Source organism: Lepisosteus oculatus, chromosome 24 (assembly GCF_040954835.1).
Source record: "Lepisosteus oculatus isolate fLepOcu1 chromosome 24, fLepOcu1.hap2, whole genome shotgun sequence".
In the NCBI taxonomy this organism is placed as follows: Eukaryota; Metazoa; Chordata; class Actinopteri; order Semionotiformes; family Lepisosteidae; genus Lepisosteus; species Lepisosteus oculatus.
Window position 1 is genome coordinate 7,450,568 of NC_090719.1, and position 24,049 is coordinate 7,474,616.

Consider the following 24,049-nt stretch of genomic DNA (forward strand, 5'->3'; position numbering starts at 1 on the left):
ACTGGCAGCCTCATATCCATCAAGTTCTGGGACATCTTTCCTCTGAGCTCGTCCTGTTGCGACAATGTCACGCTCATGCAGTTGGGACGATGTATGGATCATTGAAGATACATGCTTATCCAGTCTGTACAGAGAGAAATCTCACAAGACAGCATCAACACCTGGTGCAAAACCATGCATTACAACTGCACAGTTTGTATTATTATTCAATGGCCACACTATTGCTGGACTATGACCTTCACATTAGACCCCCTATTGATGTGAAATGTAGAGCAGCACAAATAATTTACATCTAAGAAAGTATCATTACCTCTGCTACAAAAAGATTGTAAACAAGATTGCACAATAACGTTCATGAAATTGTTGCAGTGGTGATGTAATAAACTCAATCTGTTTTAATTTTTTAATTATAAAATGTACATTTTTACTTTTGCCATAGATTTCTATTTTACACATTTATACATACATTTCCTATATCACAATGATGTATACCTTACAATTTACTATGGTATATTCATGTATCTACTATATATATATACCAAATGTAATATGCAGCTTTTCAATACAGATTTTTAGTACTTCTATAATCCAAAAAGGGTCATTCTAAAAATGCATTTGCAAGTCGTTGAAATGTATTAAGTTACGCTACATTTTTTAAACAGACTTTGAAACTGCGAGGAATGAAAACGGCAGGAGTCCTAATCTCGGTTTCGATTGTCATTTTTAATTTGCAGTCAGCTGCATGCACTGTAAACAAGATACTGTAGTTAAATTTTATTTAAATACAAAAGTTACATTTTACATGGTTCCAAGGAGGTGACTTATAATGTATCTGCAGATCTATCATACAAAGTAACAGTGTTGGGCAGTGGGAAGGAGGGAGGAGGGAGTGTTGGCAGATGACCTCAATTGCCCTCAGATACAACTGATGTGCAATTTTGAACCTGGAATGAAAGTCCACAGGCTCTCCCTTCTTGTTTCATTACAGCTCAGATCATAAAGGAAAGGCAAGTTGTTCACAGTGATAAAAACTGGATACTACCAATGCACAAAAATACATCTGTATAAAAAAAAGGCTTTTTTGAAAAAAAAAAAGATTCTTGTAGATGTGGGGGAAAAAAAGACTTGCACAGAAAAACAAATGAAAAGGCATGCCGATACTATAACTGAAAAAGACTGCATAAATAAAGGTTCAGTTATACAACTCCTATCTGCATTTTAAAGGGAAGCTGAAGCAAAACTAGCAGGAGGGTTAAACACCTTGTAAAACATTTTAAACAAGAACAAGAATTTAACTAGTTTTACATTTGGCACATTCAGGTAACATACTTGATGATAAATTAGCACAACCTCTTGTCAGTGTGTCAGTGTTGATAAAGGGGTACTTGTCATTCAGGGTGTAATGATTTTGCTATTTAACAAGCCAGGAATGTCAAGAATAATTCATTGAGTGCAGACTTGTATTCATTTTCATTTTCCCCCAATGAGGAATGTTAGTGTTAAGTGGTTGCTTTCCTCTTTGGCACCATTTACTTTCATCAGCCGGACTGCGAAGACACCGCACATACATTAAAAGTTATAATCTGTGAAATGTGCTCCTAAAAATCAACTCTTCCTTGTTTTCACAGAGGTCTCAAAACATCTGCTATCAAGGAGGATTTAAGTTAGAAATGGAGAACCTCATCACTGTGTCTGTGCTGTCCGGTTTCAGCTCCAGCACACTAACAAGAAAGCAAATAACAAACCACAACATTCCAGGCAGTTCCTAGTGGGACAAAATGGAATAAATAATCTTTTCAGAATAGTGAGTTACAAATGAAGACAATATAGAAATAAAAAATGAAATGACAATGTTTAAGGGACAGAGATTTTTCTGGTCTGAGTGAAATGTTTTACATCCCCTTTATATAATTCAATAATTTGTCACTTTTGTCAACTTAAGAAGCAGTGTTTTCATCTCCCACTCTATTCCAGTTAATCAAGTATGGCTTGATTTACAGTCATAAATGTTGAACCTTTTTGCAATTAAAAAAAAGCTTCTACCAGCTTTAAAACAACGAAAAGTGCATTACCATATACTATCCACACCAAACTGTATATCAGAAGGCCTCTCCCTCCAATCCCCCTCCCTATGAAATATACTCTTTTCACACCAGAGTATATACAATTTTTCTAAATTCAAAATTCATGCACATGGTAATAAAATTAAAAAAAAAATCTCAGAATGATCTAAAACACTATTATTTACAACCTGCCACTTGCTTATACAATACAGGGTACTACAATACTCAAGTGTGCAACCACTCGTACCTCTCTGTCGATGCGACTACATAAAGCCCACAGAAAATTTGAACTTTTTGTACCGCTTACATGCGGTTGTCCAAAGCTACCCATCTTTAGCAAAACCCAGTGCCCAGCTGGAGTGGGGGAAGTTACAGACGAGAAATGCACAACATTTACAATTGAAAGGTTTCATTAAATGCTTGCTAGGCGCGGAGAGGTAATACAAATGCCATACATTTATGTCATGGGACTGATGATATGCCTTTGCTGTTTTACAAAAACCGCACAGAGCTGAGGGAAATCAGCAAATGCTGTTTTTATTTAGAGTAATTCAGTTTAACACTCATCCATCCAGTCATTTTCTAACTTTATCCAATTCAGGATCACAAGGGGGGGGGGGGGGAGCCAGAGCCTATCCCAGCAAGCAATGGGCACAAGGCAGGATACACCCTGGATGGGACGCGAGTCCATCACAAGGCAAACAGACACAAACACACAGACACACACGCACTCACACAGTTTTCCCAGAAGCCAATTAACGTGCAGGTATGGCCTTTGACTGTGGGAGGTAACCAGAGCTATAAAATGCGTATTGGCCTGTATTCCTTTTCCATTGATGACAGCAACTCCATAGTTGTGGGTTATGACAAACTATGGGATAGCAATCACCAACGATTATTCTCCAGTAAGCAAACTGTTGATATATGTACTAAAATCAATGTTTTGACCGATGTCTTTCAAAGACTAACCAAACTGTCCTTACAACTACTGGCTACATACTGAGAAAGGGATCAGCTGGAGAATGTATTAAAACCTTTTTGTATTTCAATGTTTAAGGTGTCAGGGATGGATGTGTTCTCCTTCTAAATTTACCCATTGTGCAAAGGTCTTGACGAAACAAGTTTGAGCTACAATATTTCCACACTATAAGGTTTCAGACTTTTGTGATGCACTGCAATTATTAATACTACTCCGACATAGGGTGTGTTGGTTTAAGCGTGTTTGTTTGGGTGTGTTGGGGAGTGAACCTAAGTATGACTCATTTAAGCACTCATAAAAAAAATGCTCCAGAACATATTTCTTTGTATTATACCGATTATGTACTAACTATAGTGATTAAGTATGCTGGAAGAGGCAAAATTTCGATATAATAACTCTGAAGAAAATGATGGCATGTGTAATGAAATACAGCACCAGATTCCGTTAGGATCGTGTTCATTGAGCCATTTCCCCCAAGCTCTTCCTAGCTGTGCACTGAGCCTTGCCCCATTTTAGGGTAACTCTGTAGACAAGAGAAGATAATAGTAACATTCTTCTGTCCTCCCTGTAGCAGAGCAGAGAGACAGAAGACAATGCACCCAGGTACATACTGGGCAAGAACAAAGGTGCTGACTGCATTCCCCAACTCTCCCATTATTTAATAACACCTCACATGTCTGCCACAGGTCATGGTGTTATTAGTGCACGTTTGAACTCAGCTTGCCAGGAGGCAAGATCCTTCCCGCACTGAACTTTTAAAGAACAAAAGCAGTATACATCAATTGCTTAAAGAAGAATGCATGTAAAATTTATGTTTGGATGCGGAACCATAGTTGGTATTCTGACAGTTTATTCTTGGATTTAGACAACACCTCTGCCACAAGCACCACGACTGCCCTCCTTTGTACCCCTGCTTCAATTTTCTAGGTTTATAGAAGTCTTCAGCCCCTTGACAAACCCCTTCAGTCTACAGATTGTCAGGTGCTATAGCAGGAGTGGCAGGAGATTCCCCTGCCAAGCCAAGCATCTGTCCTTCAACAGCAAACAGTTCACTTGGACACCAAGGAAAGTATTGCAAAAGAAGCAGGTTTGGTGATGGGCATTAATGATTCTAGAGACCTGGTGGAGGACGACCACAGGCTCGTCTTGAAACACACAATGAAACGGGACACGACGGGGCTTGACACAGACGGGGAGGAATCTGGCAGTCACTCAAAAGCCTCCAGCTTCAGCTCTGCACTAGGGCTCCCTCTTCCTTCTGCTGTCTGGGCCACAGGCTACGAGCCGGGCCATTTTCCGAAAGAAAAACGTTTCCGAGTAAACTGTAACAGAAAAGGGGTTCTCTCCAGTCTTTTAGCTGCCGTCACAGTTTCAGTTTCAAGCTGCTTCGGTTTGACAGACGCGTCCGAGCCGCCTCCAGCCCCTAAGTTTTCTCCTCTCGCTCCGTTTTGCGCCGGGTGATGTTGCGCGGCTTGATTTTCAAAGACAGCTCCCACAGCGCTTCCTCTGCCAGGTGATCGCTGAAGTCGTTGAAAAAGGAAACGATGTCATCGTTGCGCTTGAGATCGTAATGCCTGGGAGCAGGAAAATATCGGAGCAGAAATGAGTCTTGACACATGTAGCAATACACACACGCCAAAATAATCCTTGCGCTATAGTCAAGAATAGATAAAAGGAACAGTTTAAAGCCAATATGAATTTGAAGGTATTATGAATTCAAAGCTAGGTCTGATTTTCATAAGGCAAGCAGTCTGAATATTTAAAATAAACAGTATGTCCAGATACAAAAGATCCATTAATCTTACGACTAAGGTTCTTGGGGGGACTAAGGGAATAAAGAGGTTTTTTTTTTGCTTTTGTTTCAAGCAAAACTATCACATACTTATTAAGTCTGATAATGTGATTGGAAAAATTCCCACTGAAAAAGTTTTGTAGAAGTGGGGCATTTGATCAAGCATTCTTATGGCATCATTTGTTGGACAAATCAAAGAATTTTACTGACAGCTGACTGAGACAGAGAATTCGGACAACTTCCCACCATCTGAAGTTCACACAGCCTACAATGTCCTGATACCACGTAGCTTGGTTTCTGAATTAATTTACTACTGATAACATGATCAGTGAAGTGCTTTGGCCTGATTCAGCTGCAACTGCAATGCAGTTTTACCATTTCACCACACCCGCCCTACACTCACACTTGCTGGAAGCGCCTCATGCTGTCCAAGATGTTGAACTGCTGCCACCGTTTGGAGAAGTTGACCTTGCCATCGATGAAGTCCGGATTCCCCAGGTGAACAAATGTCAAGTCCTGCAGGATGAGACCCCTAAGGGAGAATGGACACACCTAATAAACAATATGGCATCCTTCAACAGGCCCGTGCTCCTGTTTTTATCTCATGATGTGCTCTGCACCATTGACATGACTAACAAGGTCTTAAAACACTGTGAAAAATAAGGGGCAAATCATACAGCTGGGGATCCAGCAGTTCTGATCTCTTCCATCTCTCTACAAAGTTACCCATCAGGATATCTATATGTGAGAAGATTCTGAGATGTATTTGAACACTATTATCTACAGAACTTGTGCAGGGATCTGGACTAAGGACTAGCCAGCCATTAACATTTTATACATCTGGTACTTAATGGTGCTAGGAGCAAAACGCCTCCAGAAGCACATACCAGCTTTGGAATTTGCAATACGTGTGTAAGTGATCTGAAGTTCGGATTTAAAGTCAGAGCAAATCCTGAAAACTATTCCTGCCATGAAAAGAACCACTTAATTAGCCCGGACATTATAAACTCTCATAAGTTATGTAGAAATTCAGAGTTTTGTCAGGAGAGGCAGGAATTAGTCAGATACAAGTACATATAAGAATGCACCATGGTGAGAGAGTATCTGGTATTGCCTATTGAGCTGTCCTAGTGGACACAGATATGGAGTTAGTTGTGAGAAGTATGTGCGTATCAAGTTTAGGGTGAAAAGGGGCCTGCTCACAAGTAGGGTATACAGGGGGGCTCCACTTCCGCCAGCGCCGCTCGATACGCTCGGAAAGACGAGGAGCTGTCAATCAAGGTGCAGTATTCCTCCAGCCCCTGCAGAGAGCAGAACCAACAGAACAGTAAGATTTAGCGAGCCTACAGATCGCAAGTCACGCCTCCATTTAAACCGGAACTGCAGTCCCAATCTCTCAGACCGGTTTAAGTCTCGGTTACAAAATAAATTCATTGAGGGTACAGAAAATATTTACAAATTTAAGCACAAAATCGTGAACTTTTTGAAAGTACGGGACATTGCCATATTGTTACAAAGCCCTGTGGTCTCGCCACAGGAGGGAGCGAGAGTTGGCAGGAATTGTGGCCCTTTCCGCTCACTAGTCACTGTAATGGCTAATGTAATTCGATGTACAAGTGAATAAGTACAGCTTGTGCAGAAGATATTTCATTGAAGAAATGTTCCAATGTGATCTCCATGCAGAGTTAACAAGCAAGTAGTATTTGTCGGCAAAACCGTCTCGAAGTCAAGAGTAATATTTCTATTGGATGAAAAGAGATGTATTCACAAGCCTGCTTCTTTACAAAGTAATAGGACTTCAACACATCACCAGAGGTTTTTGTTGCCTCGTTCTGAATCACATGTTGCTTTTCATCTGTTTTACAATTTTGTGTACATTTTACTTTTATTGCAGCTTGAAATGCACTCATTAATGCTGATTTTTTTTAACCCCAAAATAGAAAAATGCAGATGCAGATCTCATTTACGAAGCACAAAAATTTGCTTACATAGAAACAGAATTGCCAAAAAATTACACGTCTTAAAAAGTATGAAACTTCTAAGAATGTTGTAGTGTTGGAGATATCTTCTCAGGTTAAAACCATAAACCTAAAGAGGCTGTGTAGCAGTTGACTAAACTCTACAGAACTCAGACTGTAACTGTGTTGAAACTGTGAAAACAGTGCCTACACTTTGAAGTGATTCACAAGATTTTACAAACCTCTGAAGTCTGTTTCTGCCACTCCAGTCTTCGGATCGGCGCCGAGTCCAGTGCTGACAGTATTGCCAAATACGAGTTAAAATTATTCAGCTTCCTCAAGTGCTAAACAATACATAGAAAACACAATGAGCACAATAAAACAGATCACTTGATGCAGAGAAAAAATAAAGGCTTAGCTCTTGTTTTTTACGTTTCAGTAGATGGATGAAATACTCCTCCACTTTTTTGATGAATGAAAGAGCTTTAATAGAACAATCCATAAGGAGAACAATCACCTTCATAATTTTAATAAATTTAAGAAGTAGCTTCTCCCGATCCTGGGCTTTCTCCTGCTGAATTATTATGGATCGAACCCTGAAAGAGAAGAGACCAACATTAACATGCTCTGGTCCAGCACATCTTGTTATATGGTGTGAATGCCTGTTTCCAAACTGTCAAAAAATTGCTAACAACCAGATTTGTTGGACCAGCAGCTATTGAAGAAAACAGCATAGGATATAAGAATCTGAGGTGGTAGGACAGCTCATTTGAAATGAACATAATTTTTTAATAGTACACTGCAATGAAAATGGTGTATAAAGAAAAATGTGCAGGAGTTATTTCGAATCTCCTCATAGCAAACTTGGCATACAGGCAGGGAACATGTATTGGGTTCCAAACACTAAATCTACACAGCAAAAAAGTACCGAGTATACATCTGAGTACGAGTTTCAAGTTTCAAAATGTACGAGTGCATCAATTCAGATATGTTCTCGTAAACTGGACTTCACTTCGAATGCAGGCATGAGAATAGTGAAAAAAAAGCCTTTACTGTAGAACTAGTGAAGGAGTTTGAGCCTTGAAGATGTACATTTACCCTTCTACAATATTTCCCTGGCCACTGCAGAGATATCAGTGAGAGTGTTACACAAAGCTGTGCGGTTTGAAGACGTACCAGTAGGACATGTTGTTAAAGTGCTCTGTGAATTGGGTCAGGTTGGGACTCTTCTCCTCATTCTGTTCCTTAGCCCACAGCAAAACCTCAGGGATCTGTGAACAGAGAGGAAATCAGAACCCCAAACAACTAAATATACGGAAGGCTAGAAGTAAAGGAAAGTGAAAACAATGGATTTCTCAGTGGAATGAACAACAGAAGTGGCTTTAGGAGTCGGGCCATGAAGTGAAGGTCAAATCAAAATGTTCCTGTTGGTTACATTTGAATAAGTCACACCACAGCACATCCTTATGGGAATCCCTACAGTGGTGCAAAAACTGCAAACAACTCTTGCCAATCTAATGAATTCCTCTATTCAACCTTTTCCACTGACTTCCTTCATGACATATTGTAGGGAAAATGGTCATCTGTTTAGATAGCTCCTGGATTAGCATGCAGGGAAAATCCAGGATTTGCAGAGCAAAGTGCAGGAAAGGGTAATCTTCAGATAACTGTCATCAGTTAATCTCTTTCGTGGTATTAACAAGATGGGTCCATGCGAAGAAATCACTTTATTGCCTTTAAATAGTTAAGCGCTGCCATCTAATAAAGTGAAAGCCAAACTGCCTCTTCAAGGGTATTCCTGTGCATCACTCATTGAGATTCTTCTGTAAATCCAATCATGCAGATGCCTTTCCAACAAGGTCTGTGTGTGTCACAACAGTACATCGAAAACTAACATCTGACCAAGAGTACAGGGAAAGTCAAAGGCAAGGTGAACAGACAGCCCATCTGCTAATTAGATTAACTGAATAAGGGGAAGGATTTCACACACCCGTGCTGTATAAAAGTCATACAGCTTTGATAGAAATCCCAAACCAATCAGACCTCCATTACCTCTATCTTGTAGAACAGTTCTGCATCCAACAGTGTGAGCTGGTCAGCAATTTCATGGCTGCGGAAGTCGTGAAGAGTGCCCGGTCTGAAGAGAGGCATACAAAAAAGGAATTGAAGATGTCGACATGAGGAAGACCAAAGGAAAAAGGGGCGGCAGAAAATTGGGAATGGAATGAACTGACACTTTAGAGAAGATGAAGAACGCTAACATTTCCTAACAGCCATTCTACGTAGCACCTCCAAAAACACAAACTACCACTAAATCTCTAATTTACAATAAGAGCGATTAAAACATTCCTACCAAATCATAAAAGAATCCCTTCCGTCTCTCAAAATGACCTGTTTGGAAGAAGTCCTGTATATTTAGAAAAATTCTGAAAAGAAAAATCCTAGAAATGGTTATTTTAAAACCAATCTGTTGTACTTTGCTGCTACCCACACTTCCACTATCCATGCAGAAGATGCTGTAGGTGGGGAGAGGGGCTCAAGAGCTCCAGGCACAGGCCAGGAAACTAGGCTATTGGAAACAAGCTTCCAGCAGGCGTGCTGATGAAAAGGGAGATGGGTGAATGATGTCTGAACAGGCTGGAGCCCTCACCTGGCGGCTACCCCCCGAGCAGCCAGAGGTTTCAGGGAGTTGGTGTAGCGCAGCAGCTTCTTCTGCTCCACCTTGTCCAGGATATTCTTGCGCAGTACCCTGGCCAGACTCAGCTCTCCATTACACACCAGCCTGAACACAAGCTCCATCAGCTGCTTCAGGATGTCGTCTGTGAGCTCCACCAGGCTGAGGAGGAGGTAGGAGGACAGATTAGCAGCCTCCCCTGGTGGCGCCGGCGCCACTCACAGTTTTGTACCAGAGCGCATGTCGTATGGTTAGGGTTGAGTTTGTGAGTAATGCATTTTTAGTCTGGTCAGCATTTTAAGTCTGACCTTGCAGCTTAAATTAATTATTTGTGTAAAGATGTTATTCTAACAACTTAGAGCTTCGGTTTGAGCGGGAGAGATTCAATTGTAGATTTATTACACATTTATAACAAAGAATTATTACTGTACAGTTTCTATTACATATAACAAGTGGGTGTAATAAGCAAAAAAAGAGATCCTCATAAAAAAAGACTTCTGTTTTCCATGTTAAATGAAGTTTCAAATCATTTTTAGAAGCTAGTAAGACCCTGTGATTCCAGTCGAAGTGTTAACATGAAGTGAACAAATGTTAGTGCACAGTCACATAAACATTTTCACCTAGTACACAAACAAACTTCAGGAAACAAAAAAACTCACCAGAGTTCATCCACAACCCGTACAAGCACAAAAAACGTGTTTTTGCTCACACGCTTCTTAAAGGTGTCTGGGCTATGACAGAATCTTGTATATGTACAACGGAGTTAAGAAAATGAAATCCACAGATTAAAATGGCCCAAAGTTGACGTCATCAAATCCTTGAAAACATACAGTCCAAATTAAACCAGCTGCAGTATCAGAGGATTTTAAAGTAAGCTGATCGTGACATGTTGCAGTTTCCACTGAAGCATCTCTCAAGTAAAATCAATGTTAGCTACTGTATTTTCTTTTCCTTTTTCAAGCACAACTCACAGACTGGGTTTGAATTGGAGAGACTCAACTGTGGACTTATAACACATTTATAATACGAGGATTAATGGTGTAAAGGTTCTATTACGTATTACACGAGGGTAAGTAAGAAAAACGCAACATCCTTATAAAACAATGTCTACTGTATGTTTCAAGTCATTTTTTTAAAGCCAGTAATACTGTCACATTAGGTTTCTCCTCAAGGTCAAATCAATGCTCTTGACTGAGCCAAAGGGAAGGTTTTTTAAATGTCAACATGCGTTAGCTTGCTCTTACTTAACCTCCATTTGATCGGTACATGCTTGTTCCTATGGACTTGTTCCAACAGACTTGTACAAAAAGGAGAGAGAAAACGCTTTTATTTCCTTCTGTAAAGCTGAGCAAACAAAAATAGCTCAATTCAATGATGTTACACAAGCTGTCTGACAATAATATATTTAGACTAGTTAAATCAAACAGAAATCCTATTCACAAGCTTTCTTCTTTAAGAGAAGACTATCAAAAGGTACACTGATTGCACATCAGCCAAAGCAACGTATTGTTAAAAACATTTTAAACACTGATTGTGTCCCACGTTAAGTTTGTATAAAAAATATTTTGCATGATATAACACTGATATAAGTTGCTTGTGCATTCTCTACTCTTTTCCTTTTAAAATTAAGACAAGACATAATGGATATGGCAGTTAAGTTGTAAAACATATATACACACATACAACACTTTGGAATTGCCATTACATAATGCCAAGGAAATTCAGCATTGCCAATTGATAAAGACTCCATTTTCCAGCAACAACTCCTGACTGCTTGGGGAGAACGAATATCAGCAGACATCGCACTATGACTCTCCCTGCTTTCTGAGTAATTGATCTCTTTGATGCTCAGTGAGCTCCATGGTGCCTGACAGGAGAGTTAGTGCTGACTGGAGCACTGAAGGACACCTACTGACTTGACAGCAGGTTTGCATGTGCTCAGCAAGCAAATGACATCTCTGACTTGAATAGTCTTTGTTTTATACACCACCCAGTGTAAAATGATGTAGTAAGAAAGTTATGGAACTGGACCTGCCACAGTCAGCCTTTGAAAAAGATTTCATAGATAACAGAAAGCAGGAGAACTGCTTTCTGTATCAAAAGGATATCTGTAATGGAGCTTCTTTATTAGGTCTTCGGGTGTGATGAACGTCCTATATGTTGTAAGGAACGCTTCGCAGTACAAAACTAGGTCTGAAACAGAAGGAACACAGATTAGCACCTTAGCATTTAGTGGTGAATTTACAGAAATCTGATAAACCAATGTGATCTTATTTTCTACAAAGCTTTATGTGAATGAGACCTAAATCAACCAGAATCCACTTGTGTATTTTAAATACAAATCACTCAAGAAAAAACAACAGTAACATCTCCAGCTGTGCACTGAACAATCACACAGTTTCATATTTGAGATACAAAGGGTGAAGAGAACACCTGCAATTACCAATACGTAATTAAAAAACAAATTAAATCCAACTTGACTCATGACAAGAACATGCTAAACCAAGACACAGAATGAGCTTTTAATCAGGAGATGTCACAAGGAAGTCATAAATACCTTTGCGGTCTGTTTCAGTGGCGTGGACTAATAAAATATCTCCTGATCCAGCCCGCACATCTGGTCCGTCATCATTCTGAAAGCACAAGGCCGAGAGGATTAGACAGGAACAGACAGAACAAGCACGCAGTCCAAAACACTAACGATCGAGATCCTCTCTCTGCCTTTGGCTAATCAAGCCAAGCTCAGCACAGAGCTAGCTGAACCACACTCTCCAAAGGCTAAGCAATGAATATTCCTCTTCAATGCAGTTCCCTTGGGTCCCCTAATATTGTCTATTTTGTTTTTATTGTCTTTTCTCAATGGATAATTTGTGCATTCATGCAGACCCTTTAAAATAGCTGGCTCGGAGCTTGGGAGGAGCCCAGACTGGTGTCTCGCACACACAAACGTACTGCCCTCTGTCAGGCTGCGGAACAGAGGAAAGACCAGACCACGTAGTTACTCAGCAAAGCAGGCAGTGGGCAGCAGTGTGCAGGATACAACAAAATTGAGGGAAGCGAGAGAGCAAGCAAGGATCCTTTAATAAAACAGAATATCTTAAAAAGCCCCAGACAGGCTCCAGTATAAGTCATTCAGATGTCCTCCTGACATGCTACTGAGCAATGTTTATTTAACAGCAATACCCAGATCTGGGTATTCTGAACGGTTACTACTGAAGGTTTGATGTATCAAACCTGATACATTTGATGTTGGGTCAGAACTTTTACCCATGATAATCAGTTCAGAATAGACTCCACAAAATTTAGTTGTAGCTAAAAGATTTACATTTAATTGTGAATTTGAAAAATGTATACAATTACTATATCCCAAACACAGGATTATGGTCTTTGGATACATATAAGAAAGAAGATAATAGAATACATTTGCCCAAACATTTTTGGGACAACCTTATTGTCAGCAGCCATATCATCCTGCAACTCACAAGTGGCAACCCACTGAAGCTCAGCAATTGTGAGCCTGGCCAGTACCTGGATGGGAGACCTCCTGGGAAAAACTAAAGTTGCTGCTGGAAGAGGTGTTGTTGGGGCCAATATGAGGTGTCACCCTGCAGTCTGTGTGTGTTCTAATGCCCCAGTATAGTGACGGGGACACTATACTGTAAAAAACAAAGGTGCCATCCTTTGGATAAGAAGTAAATCCTAGGTCCTGACTCTCTGTGTTCATTAAAAATCCCAGGGCGCTTCTTTAAAAGAGTAAGGTCTTGTACAGTGGCATCCTGGCCAAATTTCCCATTGGCCTTTACCAATCATGGCCTCCTAATACTCCCCATCTATGAACTGGCTTCATCCCTCTGTTCTCCTCCCCACTGATAGCTGATGTGTGGTGAGCATTCTGGCACACTATGGCTGTCGTCGCATCATCCAGGTGGATGCTGCACATTGGTGGTGGTGGAGGGGAATCTCCATTACCTGTAAAGTGCTTTGAGTGGATTTTCCAGAAAAGCGCTACATAAGTATAAGGAATTATTATTATTATTATAAAAAATTAAATTTGATCTTGATCAAATTCAAATAACTCAAGTCAACAGCTCTTAGTGTAACTGAAAATCACAAGTGCTGAGATTTTGCATATATAGAATGCACATATCCACTTCTCCTAAGTTCTAGAGATGTGTGAGCCACTTACAGAATAGCTGCTCACCTCTTGCTTTAGTGTTATTCGTGCCATGATCTCCTTGTGGTCTATAAGAGAGAGTTCGTCCACCTCCTCATCGCTCTGACCCGAGTCTGTGGATTTCTGCCTCCTGTTGAGAATACAATTACAAGGGTCACTCGCCCACATCACTGACACCATGCTCAGATATTATTCCAAGTCTAGAGTACATCTTAGATGAATTGAGGCTATCAAACTGCACATTAGTTCATTAATATCAAACCTCAAGACATTTTTTTCCCCAATTTTTCTCCTCTTCTTCTCCCCAAAACGACTATTACACATTTTGAATGTGAAGGAATGATCTAAAATAGATAAATTCATTTTGCAATTCCAAATACCCTGCACTTAACATTATATGGGGCTTATACATAATCTTCTTTCAACTATTATGTTTTTTTTGGACCCTCATCATTTGCTTTCCCACTTTTTGCTCCTGTTCTGTGAAGAAAATACAGAAAGCAGCTGTTCAGTAAGCACCGAGTGAAGAGTGGTAGGTCCACACAGTACAATGTGAAAGGGGCCTACCTTTCCACGTCTGCGATCTCTTTACTGTTGGCGGAGGACTTCTGTGGCCCGGGGTCTTGAAGGACCTCGTCTGTCACAGCTGTTGGCTCCTGATAATGAACAACACTATTGTAAAGAGGGGCCTTCAGGATTTCAAGGGCTGAGGGAAACATTGTGCTGGCTCCAACCTGGAAACGCGGTTTAGAAGTTAACAATTTCTGCTTTCATCACAATGAAGCCCCAGATAAATGTATATACAGGAGAGAAGTCACCTAGGTAATGCACAACAGTCATTTAATGCCAATACAGCCCATTCAGCCTGTACAGCACATTACGAGGAGAAGATGAAAACTACTTCACCAAATTATCTATGGAGGAGGCTTGCAAGCCCAGAATGAAATTTAACTAGGACACTGGGTGTCCCTACTTATCAATACCCTTGCTGTCACGAACAGTCCCATTGATCTTTAACAACCAGGTAGACAGTTTAATGTCTCATCCAGCAGACAGTCTCTCCTACAAACAATCTACAGCAGCAACCTGGTTTTTCATGGAGGTCACCCAAGTTCACAAGCAGCAGAGACAATAAAAAACAACACACATGCACCACACATAGGAAAAACAGATGGCTGTTATTTCAAGAACAACACTTCACACTGAGCCCTTACATGTACTGTATATATAGATAGTAATTCTTCCACATACATGACATCTATGGGAGGCACTGACAATGCTGACAAAGGAAAATTTTGTTATAAATTCAGAGTAAACTATACTCTGGATCAAAAGCATTCAAGAAGAACAGCTGTTATACAAGTGTGACAACAGGAAACTGGACACAGAGAAACAACTACAGACACGTATGAACTCACACTGTGCATATATAGATACAAAACAATAGAAAAAATAAAGGATGCACTCCACAATCTTGTAAGGTACACATAAAGCTATGCAGGTTCATCATCCATGCAGGGTTACACCCAGAGGCAAAGCAATATCATTTTTGAATGTATGCAACAAAAGTTGACCTTCAAAAACCTTACACAGTTATTAAAGGCTTTAATGCATTAAAACACAGGATTGTTAAACAGCTTGAAATGAGGAGTTCCAAGAAGGATGAGGATTAAAATCATTTGCCATACTGTTCAGTAGCTGGACTAGATGCACTGCAGTATTCAGCTTGAATGAAACCACATTTTATGCAATTTTTAATGCAACTTGCCAGTGTGAAACTGGAGACAGGTTCTCTTTGAATTCTCACACTGCATGTACCGTGCGATTATTGTATATTTTCATGCTGCGGTTCCTCAGAGTATCACGCCTTCTGCATTACAAAAGCAACACCACTGCAGATCCAGGCCAATGTGCAGGCAAAAAAAAGCACTGGATAAATCAAACGTTATTTTCATAGGCTTGTATTTCACTTATAGCCAAAAAACACCCATTGAGACTGAGTGGAGTGGTGTTTCGACTAGACTTTGACTAGTTAAAATTAGGTTTGACTCATGATACAGATTTGGCAATAACTGATGAATGAACACACTGAACTGCACATGCAATTGAGATGTATAGATTTAAAACACTGAATCAATTATGCCATCCTGTCTCTCACACACAGACATCCTGACAGCAGTGTTTTTCATCTCTTCTGGTATTTCAAAATATATAAACAAGATCCCAATGCCAGTTAATTGAACTAGAAAATAATTATATTAGTTCTCCAGAACATAAAAGATGTGCGTCATAACATATTACTCATATATTTTCAGTTTGAAAGCTCAGCATATTGGGATCTCTTTTTTGGGGTATTTCCTATAAGTGAGACAAAGTTCTCAATCACCCAGTTTTAGGATATAATTAGTGTACAGTGGTTTAGACTGACAGGAAGCCCAGACATAAAAGAAGACGTCAAAGCATGAGTACAAGGCAGCATGCCAAGCAGCTCAGAAGCACAGGGTAGCCCTCAGAAGCAACCCAAGCTCTTATCCACAGCCTCACATGCTCCAGACTGCTGTTTCTGCAGCCCCCCAAGGGTAACATGGCATACCAGCTACTTACACCTTTGGAATGAGGGAGTTCTCCATTGGCTTGGCTGGACGAATACAGATTGACATATTCACCCTCCCCGCCTTCCTCGTTAGCGCTCTCGCTCTACAGAAGAAAGGACGACAGCAAGATTGACAAGAGCCCGTGGCAGGGCGGTTCGCAGCGACGCAGGAGCTCAACTCCAACAAAGAGCCCGTGTGGGGTGTTGGCCGCCGAAGCTGTTGGGTGGAGCGCCCAAAGAAATCCAGTGAGCCAGCAGCGCGATCGCAGGACTAATCCAGAGGGCAGTGAGTTTTAGCTGCCAAAGCGTGTGCTGGCAGATACTACTTCTATTCCAGAACCAAGAAAGCACAAATCTCTGCAGAACAGCAAATATTGACGTTCCATTAATTGGTCCGTGGCAATCACTAAAGATCAGATCTAAACTGACTGTGGTTTCAGTTTTATCAATTCTTTGCTGATGCTGGAAAAAAATAACCCTCTAATCATAGCCTACTACTCAAAAGAAATCTCCCTCCCTCCTAAAAAGTACTTTATGCAGTGCAGTGCAGGACCATGCAGTGTCCAGAAGGTGGCGCCTCCATATGTAGTATGTTTCACTGTATTTAAAAAGCCATAGCTTTAATAAACGGTTGATGACACCTTATCAGTCAAAACCATGGCCATGCTCCCATGGGCAAATAGATGGAAGAGGCAACTTCGACACTTTGGGCACCGTTCTTGGATCATATATACCATCCAACATGCACGTCGATAAAAGTGGACCAGCTGGCATCAAATCTGATTTCATACCATCAGCGCACAACCCCGGGTTTATTGAACCTCTTGCCCGGTACCCTCCCAGTCCCTTGCGAATGTAGATGCCCTGTCCTGTCTAGACCCCCAGTAGAAGCTCACCACAGAGGGCTGCAGAGAGTCAGTGAGAGAAGATTCAGAAGGAAGGCAGACAGCGAGAGAGCCACCAGAGCTTTCCAGGGAATCATGTGCCATACCCCCGGGATCTGTTGATTGGCCGGCGGTGGCTGGGGCCTCAAGGTCCGAGCTCTGCGATTGGTGGACAGTGGGAAAGTGGGAAGAGACAGATGAGAGGAAAGGAGGAATGGAGGCTTGATTGTGAGGTGCAAAGTCCTGCGAGTAGGACCTAAAAACAGTCTTGTACTGGAAGACAGAGGGGACAGAGAGAGAAAGAGAGGAAAAAAGAAAGAGGAGATGAGAGAAGCGCTGGTCTAGACGAAAGGCAAGCCCCTGAATTAAATCTTACATGTTTCATTGGGATGAGGTCCAGTTCTCTCTGTAAAGTTACTTTTTGTTGATCTTTTTTTTATAGTTGGTACCCTTGAAGGTAGCCGACAGAGAAAATGGAACATTTTAAAGCAAATCCAGAAGAGCATTCTCCCATTTACAAGCAAAAGCTTTCAACACATTCTGGAGGGAAAAAAAAAGATACAGCTGCAAGGTTGAGTGTCCATTCCAAACATTTGGACTAAAACCACAACAGCTTAATAGACTCCCTGGTCACAAGCAAATTATTTTTCATTTATTCCAGTCAAAGGTTTACTCTCACAAAATTCATACAAACTGCTAAAAGGAAATATACGAGACAGCTACAATGGCAAAAATGCACTAGGCTAACCAGACGAAAGTAAGTTTTATTGCTTCTATTTTCACCCTTTTAACAGAACTGTACTATTACTGAGGCAACTGGAAAACAGCAAAGGCGAATGAAGAACCAACAGTATAGACTACAACTGCTGTTTTTATACACATGGGCAGTAAGAGGAGAACAAAAATCAAAATTTGCTATCATGATAAGGATATGCTTATCATTTTCTCTTTAAACTGAGATGAAATTGTACCTGAAGTAAAATACAGGATGACTTTGAAATTTCCTGTTCATTTCAGACTGTTTTTCGTAAAAAGATTGAAATGCCTGGAAACATGTTTTGCCAAAAAAGATGTCTGGGTGAAGAAAGATGTTTCATCATCTCTTAATTGACTTTTCATGCTTTAGGATCATCTACTAGAGTAATGCATCTGGAAAAACTAAGACAAAAATGGCTTCTTTTATAGGAAAGATTCATAATACCTTACAATCTTTCTATAAACAATTACTTAGGCAGGATCAATGTCTAGAACCCATATTCAGGATCTCTCTGACATGTATTTTAACAGATATGCACATATAAACAAGAGACAAAAAAATTCAAATCTAAAAAAACACCCTTGCTGGCAAAGGAAGGAAGAGAACCAGCCTCTTTCTGCTTCCTATCACAATTCCTTCTAGGAAGAACAGACAGTGAGAGGATAATAAAATGTACCACTGAGGTCTGCCAGCATGAACAGCATGAAGTTTACACAGCCAAGCAAAACAAAGAGCCCCTCTCAGAAGCCTGAAAGGCACTGTATATTGCACAGCTTCATCACCTCTGCCACTCCAGCTAACAGACTGTGCCACAGAGAGCTCTCCTGCAGCCAAACCAGACTGACCCGGTCTTTAATTTTCCTCCACCTTCAGGTCACACAACCGCAGACGGCACTCAGACTGGCCTGACTAAACACACCCAAAAGAATAAAATGCCCCTTATTCAGCTTTCAGTGTCAAAGCATGTGGTGACAGTAGCCAATCGCACTTTGAGTTCATGCCCAGCTCCATTCCAGCTCCATTCTCAACAGCATCACACCTCAGAGATTACTGCCAATCCTTTGTGCTAAATAGCTCTTGAGAAGGGGAAAGGATCTGTCTCAGAAGACCTCATAAAAACCCTCATCCCAAACCAAAATACCACTCCCTCCCACAGACACTAAACTGAAAGAGACTTAACACCTCTGTTAAGCCTTCCATCGAAAAAACCTATACTTTTTAAATTCACCATTATTTAACAAGAAGGACTTTGGCTCACACCATCTTAAACTTCACACAGATGTATGAGGTAAACAGGTTTGTGTCTTTAATCACAAAGACTTACAGTATAAGCATAGAAAACAGGAAATTAAAAATAGAAAGTGAAAGAACGGGCTTTCTGAGCCTTTTTTTTTCAATAAAATATCTCAATATGTGAAACTCGTACTGCATACTGATTGATCAAATATTTATACTCAACCAACAAAACAGTGCATAAAACCCAAATTCCTGAATGCTCATTTTTTTATTAACTACATGTAAAAAATGTTGGTTTGCTTCTTAACGTGGAATATGACCAATCCAGCTGGGATTCAGTGTGGCCCTAGGTGTGAGGCTTAACGGGATGACGAATCGGAAATGCAGAAAGAATATGTTCACATTAGGTCATCCTTGCTGTTCACAGCACTGCGTGTTCTAAATGGAATTTGAGAGAGTAAGTGATCTGCCTCCACTTGCCCTCAAATTCCTCCTCAAACCTTTGGGTCCAGGAACTTAGCTAACATTAGGCAATTGTTCAATTTGTTTTGAGAGTAGGTTGGGCAATATACACCTTTATCCAGGGCAGAGGGGGGTATAGGAAAGTGGAAATAAATATTTTTGGTTTAAATGCGAAACAGCTTTCCTAACAGCCAGGCCTAGGTAGCCCCCCTTACAAACCCCAGCCCACTGCTTCCCTCAAACATCATGCCCCGAGAAAAACAAGAATGTAAAAAATTCTCTTGCATACGGGGGCAAAGGTCAAGCCTGAAATGCACCAAAGGAAAAAAAAAATCTGTTTCAAATTACAAACATGTGGCCTGCATTCCACACAATCCAAGGACACATGCTCAGGAAAGAGCAGGTATCACAGTCTCTTCATCGGGGACATTGGGTCAACTACTTCTACACTTTCCTTTCCAGTCCCGCACCACCACAAGGCTGTGGGAGATCTGTGTCAATCAGGGGGTGCTCCGTATCTTGGGAGAACTTTCCTGGCCCCTACATGACACACCGCAGATTTTAAGTAATTGCTGGAGTTGGGGTCCCTCAGTCTCGGAATTCTTGGCACCGAGAAATTCCAGGCATCCCATCTTTTTCTCACTTCCCTAAGCCACAGACATTCCGAGGAACAATAAACACAGATGAAAAGAAGAGGTTTCACAACAAGCCCATTACGCCAGCAACTTTTCAAATAAACTTCTCCAAAATCCCACATTCACAACATCTTACCCCTGCTTTGCATTCTGATCAAACAACCTGGGCATACACTTAGGAAAGAATTTGGAAATTCCCCTTTGGACATATGAAATAAACAAAGGGATTTGTGCATATTTTGAGTTCAAGAAGACCTCAGAAAAAGCTGTAGGTTTCTCAATTTCTGTAGCATAATAACATTTGAGAGTATGAACTCAATTAAACTACTGAGGGGAACGGAGCTAACTTATCTGGTGTTTGCAGGGCAATTGCTTAGGTGTTAGTTAAGGCTTCAGTGCTTTTAGTTATTTTATGTCTGGGTTACAAAACAAAAGATATCCTTTTTAGGCCAGGCAAACAATCAAATAACCTCTTCACCCCGGCTTCTGTGCCAGGGGTTATCAGGATTTTTAATACAGCTGACACTCTGAATCACCCAGTGGAAAGCTGTGCAAAGCTCAAAAAACAATGGGGCACCCAGGCACTGAATGAACATCCCTTCACTGGATTAGGCACACCGAGATTCTGCATTGAAGAGAGAGAACTGGGCTCACTGTCCAGGGCCTGTGCAATTCAAACAGATTGTTAGCAGGGCTGTGCGTTTAGGTGCGAGCACATGAAACAAGAGAGGATGGATCTGATTTCTGGCCTGTCTGGTTGGCTTCTGTTCTGTAATGCTGTGGAAATGTGCTGTGTCTGCCCACTGGTATTGTAAGGTTCAAGAAAGTAGAGCATTATATAGCACTATGAATCATGTAACATGTTTTCTGAAGTCCAGGGCAGTCACTTTCAAGACAGAAACTCCCTTTGATTGCACGAGCGTTGTGTCCTTAATGCTGCTGTCAGTCTCTGGATCTGACCCAGAGAAACATCCTTCCAAGCCCTGAAAGTGCCTGAAGTTGACATTTCTCATAAGCTTGGAGTGGCATCAGATTCTAGACTTTTGTTAACCTGCAAATTACTCTTTACAGACACCATTAGAGGATAGTCCTACTATGAGCAAATCTTTTTTACAGGTAAGTCTGTGGTCATAGAAAGTAATTGCATAAACACACTGGGACCTGTGTGTTAGCTACAGTCTGAATTTGCAAAGTACAGAGCTTTAATAGGGAAGCTCATCACAAAGTACTTCTTTGACATGAAAGTTATTTCAGGAATGCTTCCAGGTCAAGAACCCAGCAGTTCAATGGCTGCATCTCAAGCTGATGCTCTTTGCAGACATTTGAGAAGACAGCTGGGACTGTGGTCAGATTCATGAATGGGTAGCTTTGAAGTCCTTAAAATAGGACTGAGCAGGAAATAGCGGGGTTATATTCAGTTACAGTGCATATACGTCGGTTAACAAACACTGCCGTCTGACGTCCTTTAAAAAAGCACATTCCATGAAAGAAATGTAATGGGTTCAGCCGTTTCTAACACAATAAAAATGCTGGTTATCTGACAAGAATATTAAAATGAATCTGTTTTGAACTCCAGAGATCATAAGTCAAGACTTTGCAGGTGTTCATCCTATCAAAACAACAGAGCTGCCTTATCCCACAGAGAGCTGTTTAAATGCTTCCACAATAAAATCATAACTCAGAAAAACAAGCCTATCATCTTCAATATAAAATGCCCTGCATTATTCAGAAAAGAACTGAAAGTTCATTTGCCTATAAGCACACGCGTGTTCAGATCAAGTTGAACATACAGTACAAGTTAAAGGCTCCCAAAAGTAATGTGAATTAGTTTAAAAAATACATTTTTTTTTATATTGCTGACTACTGAAAAACAACAGATCTAACAGTTATCCTAAGGCCATAAGTAAATGTTATGTTTGACCTCTTTTCTACGTTACTGTATAGTATTCAGTCTTAACCACTGCGTTCTATGAACAAGCAGCAGCAATGCATGCAATTAGTCCTACAGTTTACATGCAATCTGACAGTATGGAGTCTCCAGAGCAGCAGTGAAAACTTAAAGTGATTATTCATACATCTATAATACTGTCACAGCTGCTCTAAAGTGACTTGTTCTACCAAAACAATCACAACTGTTTTCATATCTAGTGGGGTTTTAAGTCACCTCAAGCGTAAGAAGCAAAAATGGTGACCCAACCCAAAGTGAAGAACCAGAAGAGCTTTCACGTGTGCAGCATCAAGCATGCACTCCTCACTGACACCCCTAGTAGTCAGGAATTCAGATTCCCACCCTGTGTGACTGAAACCCCAAGGATATGAGAACACATACTGTCACTGTTAAAATGAAATGATCGCAGGAAACGGCAAAGGCTTCAAGTTCTCTACTCGGTCCGCAGAAAAGGTCTACTGAATAAGATATTCCATATTTGGCAAAACCTTGGCTACCTTATCCCATTTCCCTTCCATTTTAAAGTGTTTTTTTCTGTCATAGCTCTTATAATGTTATTTCAATTGTTTATAGGGAAAACACGTCATTCTCATTGCTGGATCAATATTTAAAATAAAGACTACCCCAAAAGGAGAGCAAAATGGGAAAGTTGTGCTGGACAAAGATAGACATGTTTTTATAAATATGGAAAGGTATAAGCTTTTAGGTTAGGTGGTTGTGTTTTTCTTGATGTCTGATTAAAGCAATCGCTGCTGTCCTTGAAGACAAATTTTATATGATCTGTTTACCCAGATGAAGGAGCATACTGTGTATCTTTACATATACTTAAATTTGAAGACTGAAGGAGCAAACTGTAAATGGCAATTGTGGTGTTAGAAACAAAAAAACTAATTTTATTTAACAGTTGAGAACATTCATTTTTTTTTCAGCATGAACTAAACAGGCAGGAGAGGTAATACAGACCATATAGATCTTCTCACTTGGACAAGCCAGATCCACTGTAATCAGACGAGCTGGAAAAACAGCCCTTAGTGTCTACAACTATTCGAGGGCACATCATGCCCTGGGAATCGCTCACCGGTGATTCAAGATGGGCAGAAAGGGAAGAAGGCTCAGGCATCCAGATGGGACTGTCCGAAACATTAGGGCCTGACTGGCTGGGAGGGGGCTGGGGCAAAAGCGATTGGTTGGAGAGAGGGTGGTGGAGCCACCACTGGCTCAGGAGGGTGGGGTCGAAGAAAGGCTGGGCGAACACTGATTGGTGGAGGAATGAGTGTGTGGCGTGAGGGGCGTGGGGCCAGGCCATCGCAACGGGTAGAGGACAGGGAACACAGGGAGGGGCTGCCAGGGTGAAGGAGGGGTAAAAGGAAGGCAGGAGGAGAGGGAAGGGCAACTCTTCAGAGATGGAGGGAGGGAGAAGTGTAGGCGCCAACTTTGGGGGCGAAAAAAAAGAAAACAGAAAATTAAAGACACAACATGGGGGAGGGGGGGACAGACAATGCAACAAAAAAAGAAACGATGAGACATGAGCGTTGTCAACCATTTCCTGGACCCGAGTCAAACACAGATTAAAACTCTGCCCTCTCAGTTCTGCCATCTAAAAAATGGCATTAATCTCGCTGTTCAACAAGTAATTACCCAAAGTCTTTTCAACTGTTAGACAATATTTGAAACTTGATTACAGAAAGGATTAGACCCTTCAAATCCATACAAGTAAAAGAAAAAATACATGTTTTGCTCAACATACTTTACTTAAAATTGAAAAAAAAACGTATTTAATGGCAGTTTCTAAAACCTGACATAGATTTCTAATTAGTACCTACCTTCAGCCCCTAGTTTCTTCTCACAGCTATTACTGACAGTAGGAAAGCGTAAGGACACTTCTCTCTTACAT

At 40.8% G+C, this 24,049-nt stretch overlaps 1 protein-coding gene across 13 annotated transcripts in view; it reads right to left on the minus strand.

Moving 5' to 3' along the window:
• Nucleotides 1–702: 702 nt before the first annotated feature.
• Nucleotides 703–24,049, minus strand: part of rapgef1b (Rap guanine nucleotide exchange factor (GEF) 1b) — a 90,413-nt gene continuing 67,066 nt past the window's right edge. For 2 of the 13 annotated variants that reach the window (XM_069183563.1, XM_069183565.1), the window contains 16 exons: nt 23,234–23,587; nt 17,130–17,390; nt 16,245–16,337; nt 14,208–14,296; nt 13,653–13,770; nt 12,024–12,099; nt 11,571–11,659; nt 10,126–10,214; nt 9,443–9,628; nt 8,845–8,929; nt 7,969–8,063; nt 7,310–7,388; nt 7,035–7,136; nt 6,038–6,135; nt 5,238–5,366; nt 703–4,616 (listed from right to left, as the gene is read on the minus strand). In XM_069183563.1, coding sequence (XP_069039664.1) covers nt 4,466–4,616; nt 5,238–5,366; nt 6,038–6,135; nt 7,035–7,136; nt 7,310–7,388; nt 7,969–8,063; nt 8,845–8,929; nt 9,443–9,628; nt 10,126–10,214; nt 11,571–11,659; nt 12,024–12,099; nt 13,653–13,770; nt 14,208–14,296; nt 16,245–16,337; nt 17,130–17,390; nt 23,234–23,587 — 2,094 coding nt within the window. In that variant the 3' untranslated portion in view covers nt 703–4,465. The remainder of the gene's footprint in view (nt 4,617–5,237; nt 5,367–6,037; nt 6,136–7,034; nt 7,137–7,309; nt 7,389–7,968; nt 8,064–8,844; nt 8,930–9,442; nt 9,629–10,125; nt 10,215–11,570; nt 11,660–12,023; nt 12,100–13,652; nt 13,771–14,207; nt 14,297–16,244; nt 16,338–17,129; nt 17,391–23,233; nt 23,588–24,049) is intronic. The other 11 variants (XM_069183569.1, XM_069183567.1, XM_069183570.1 and 8 more) reach the window with 9 other exon arrangements.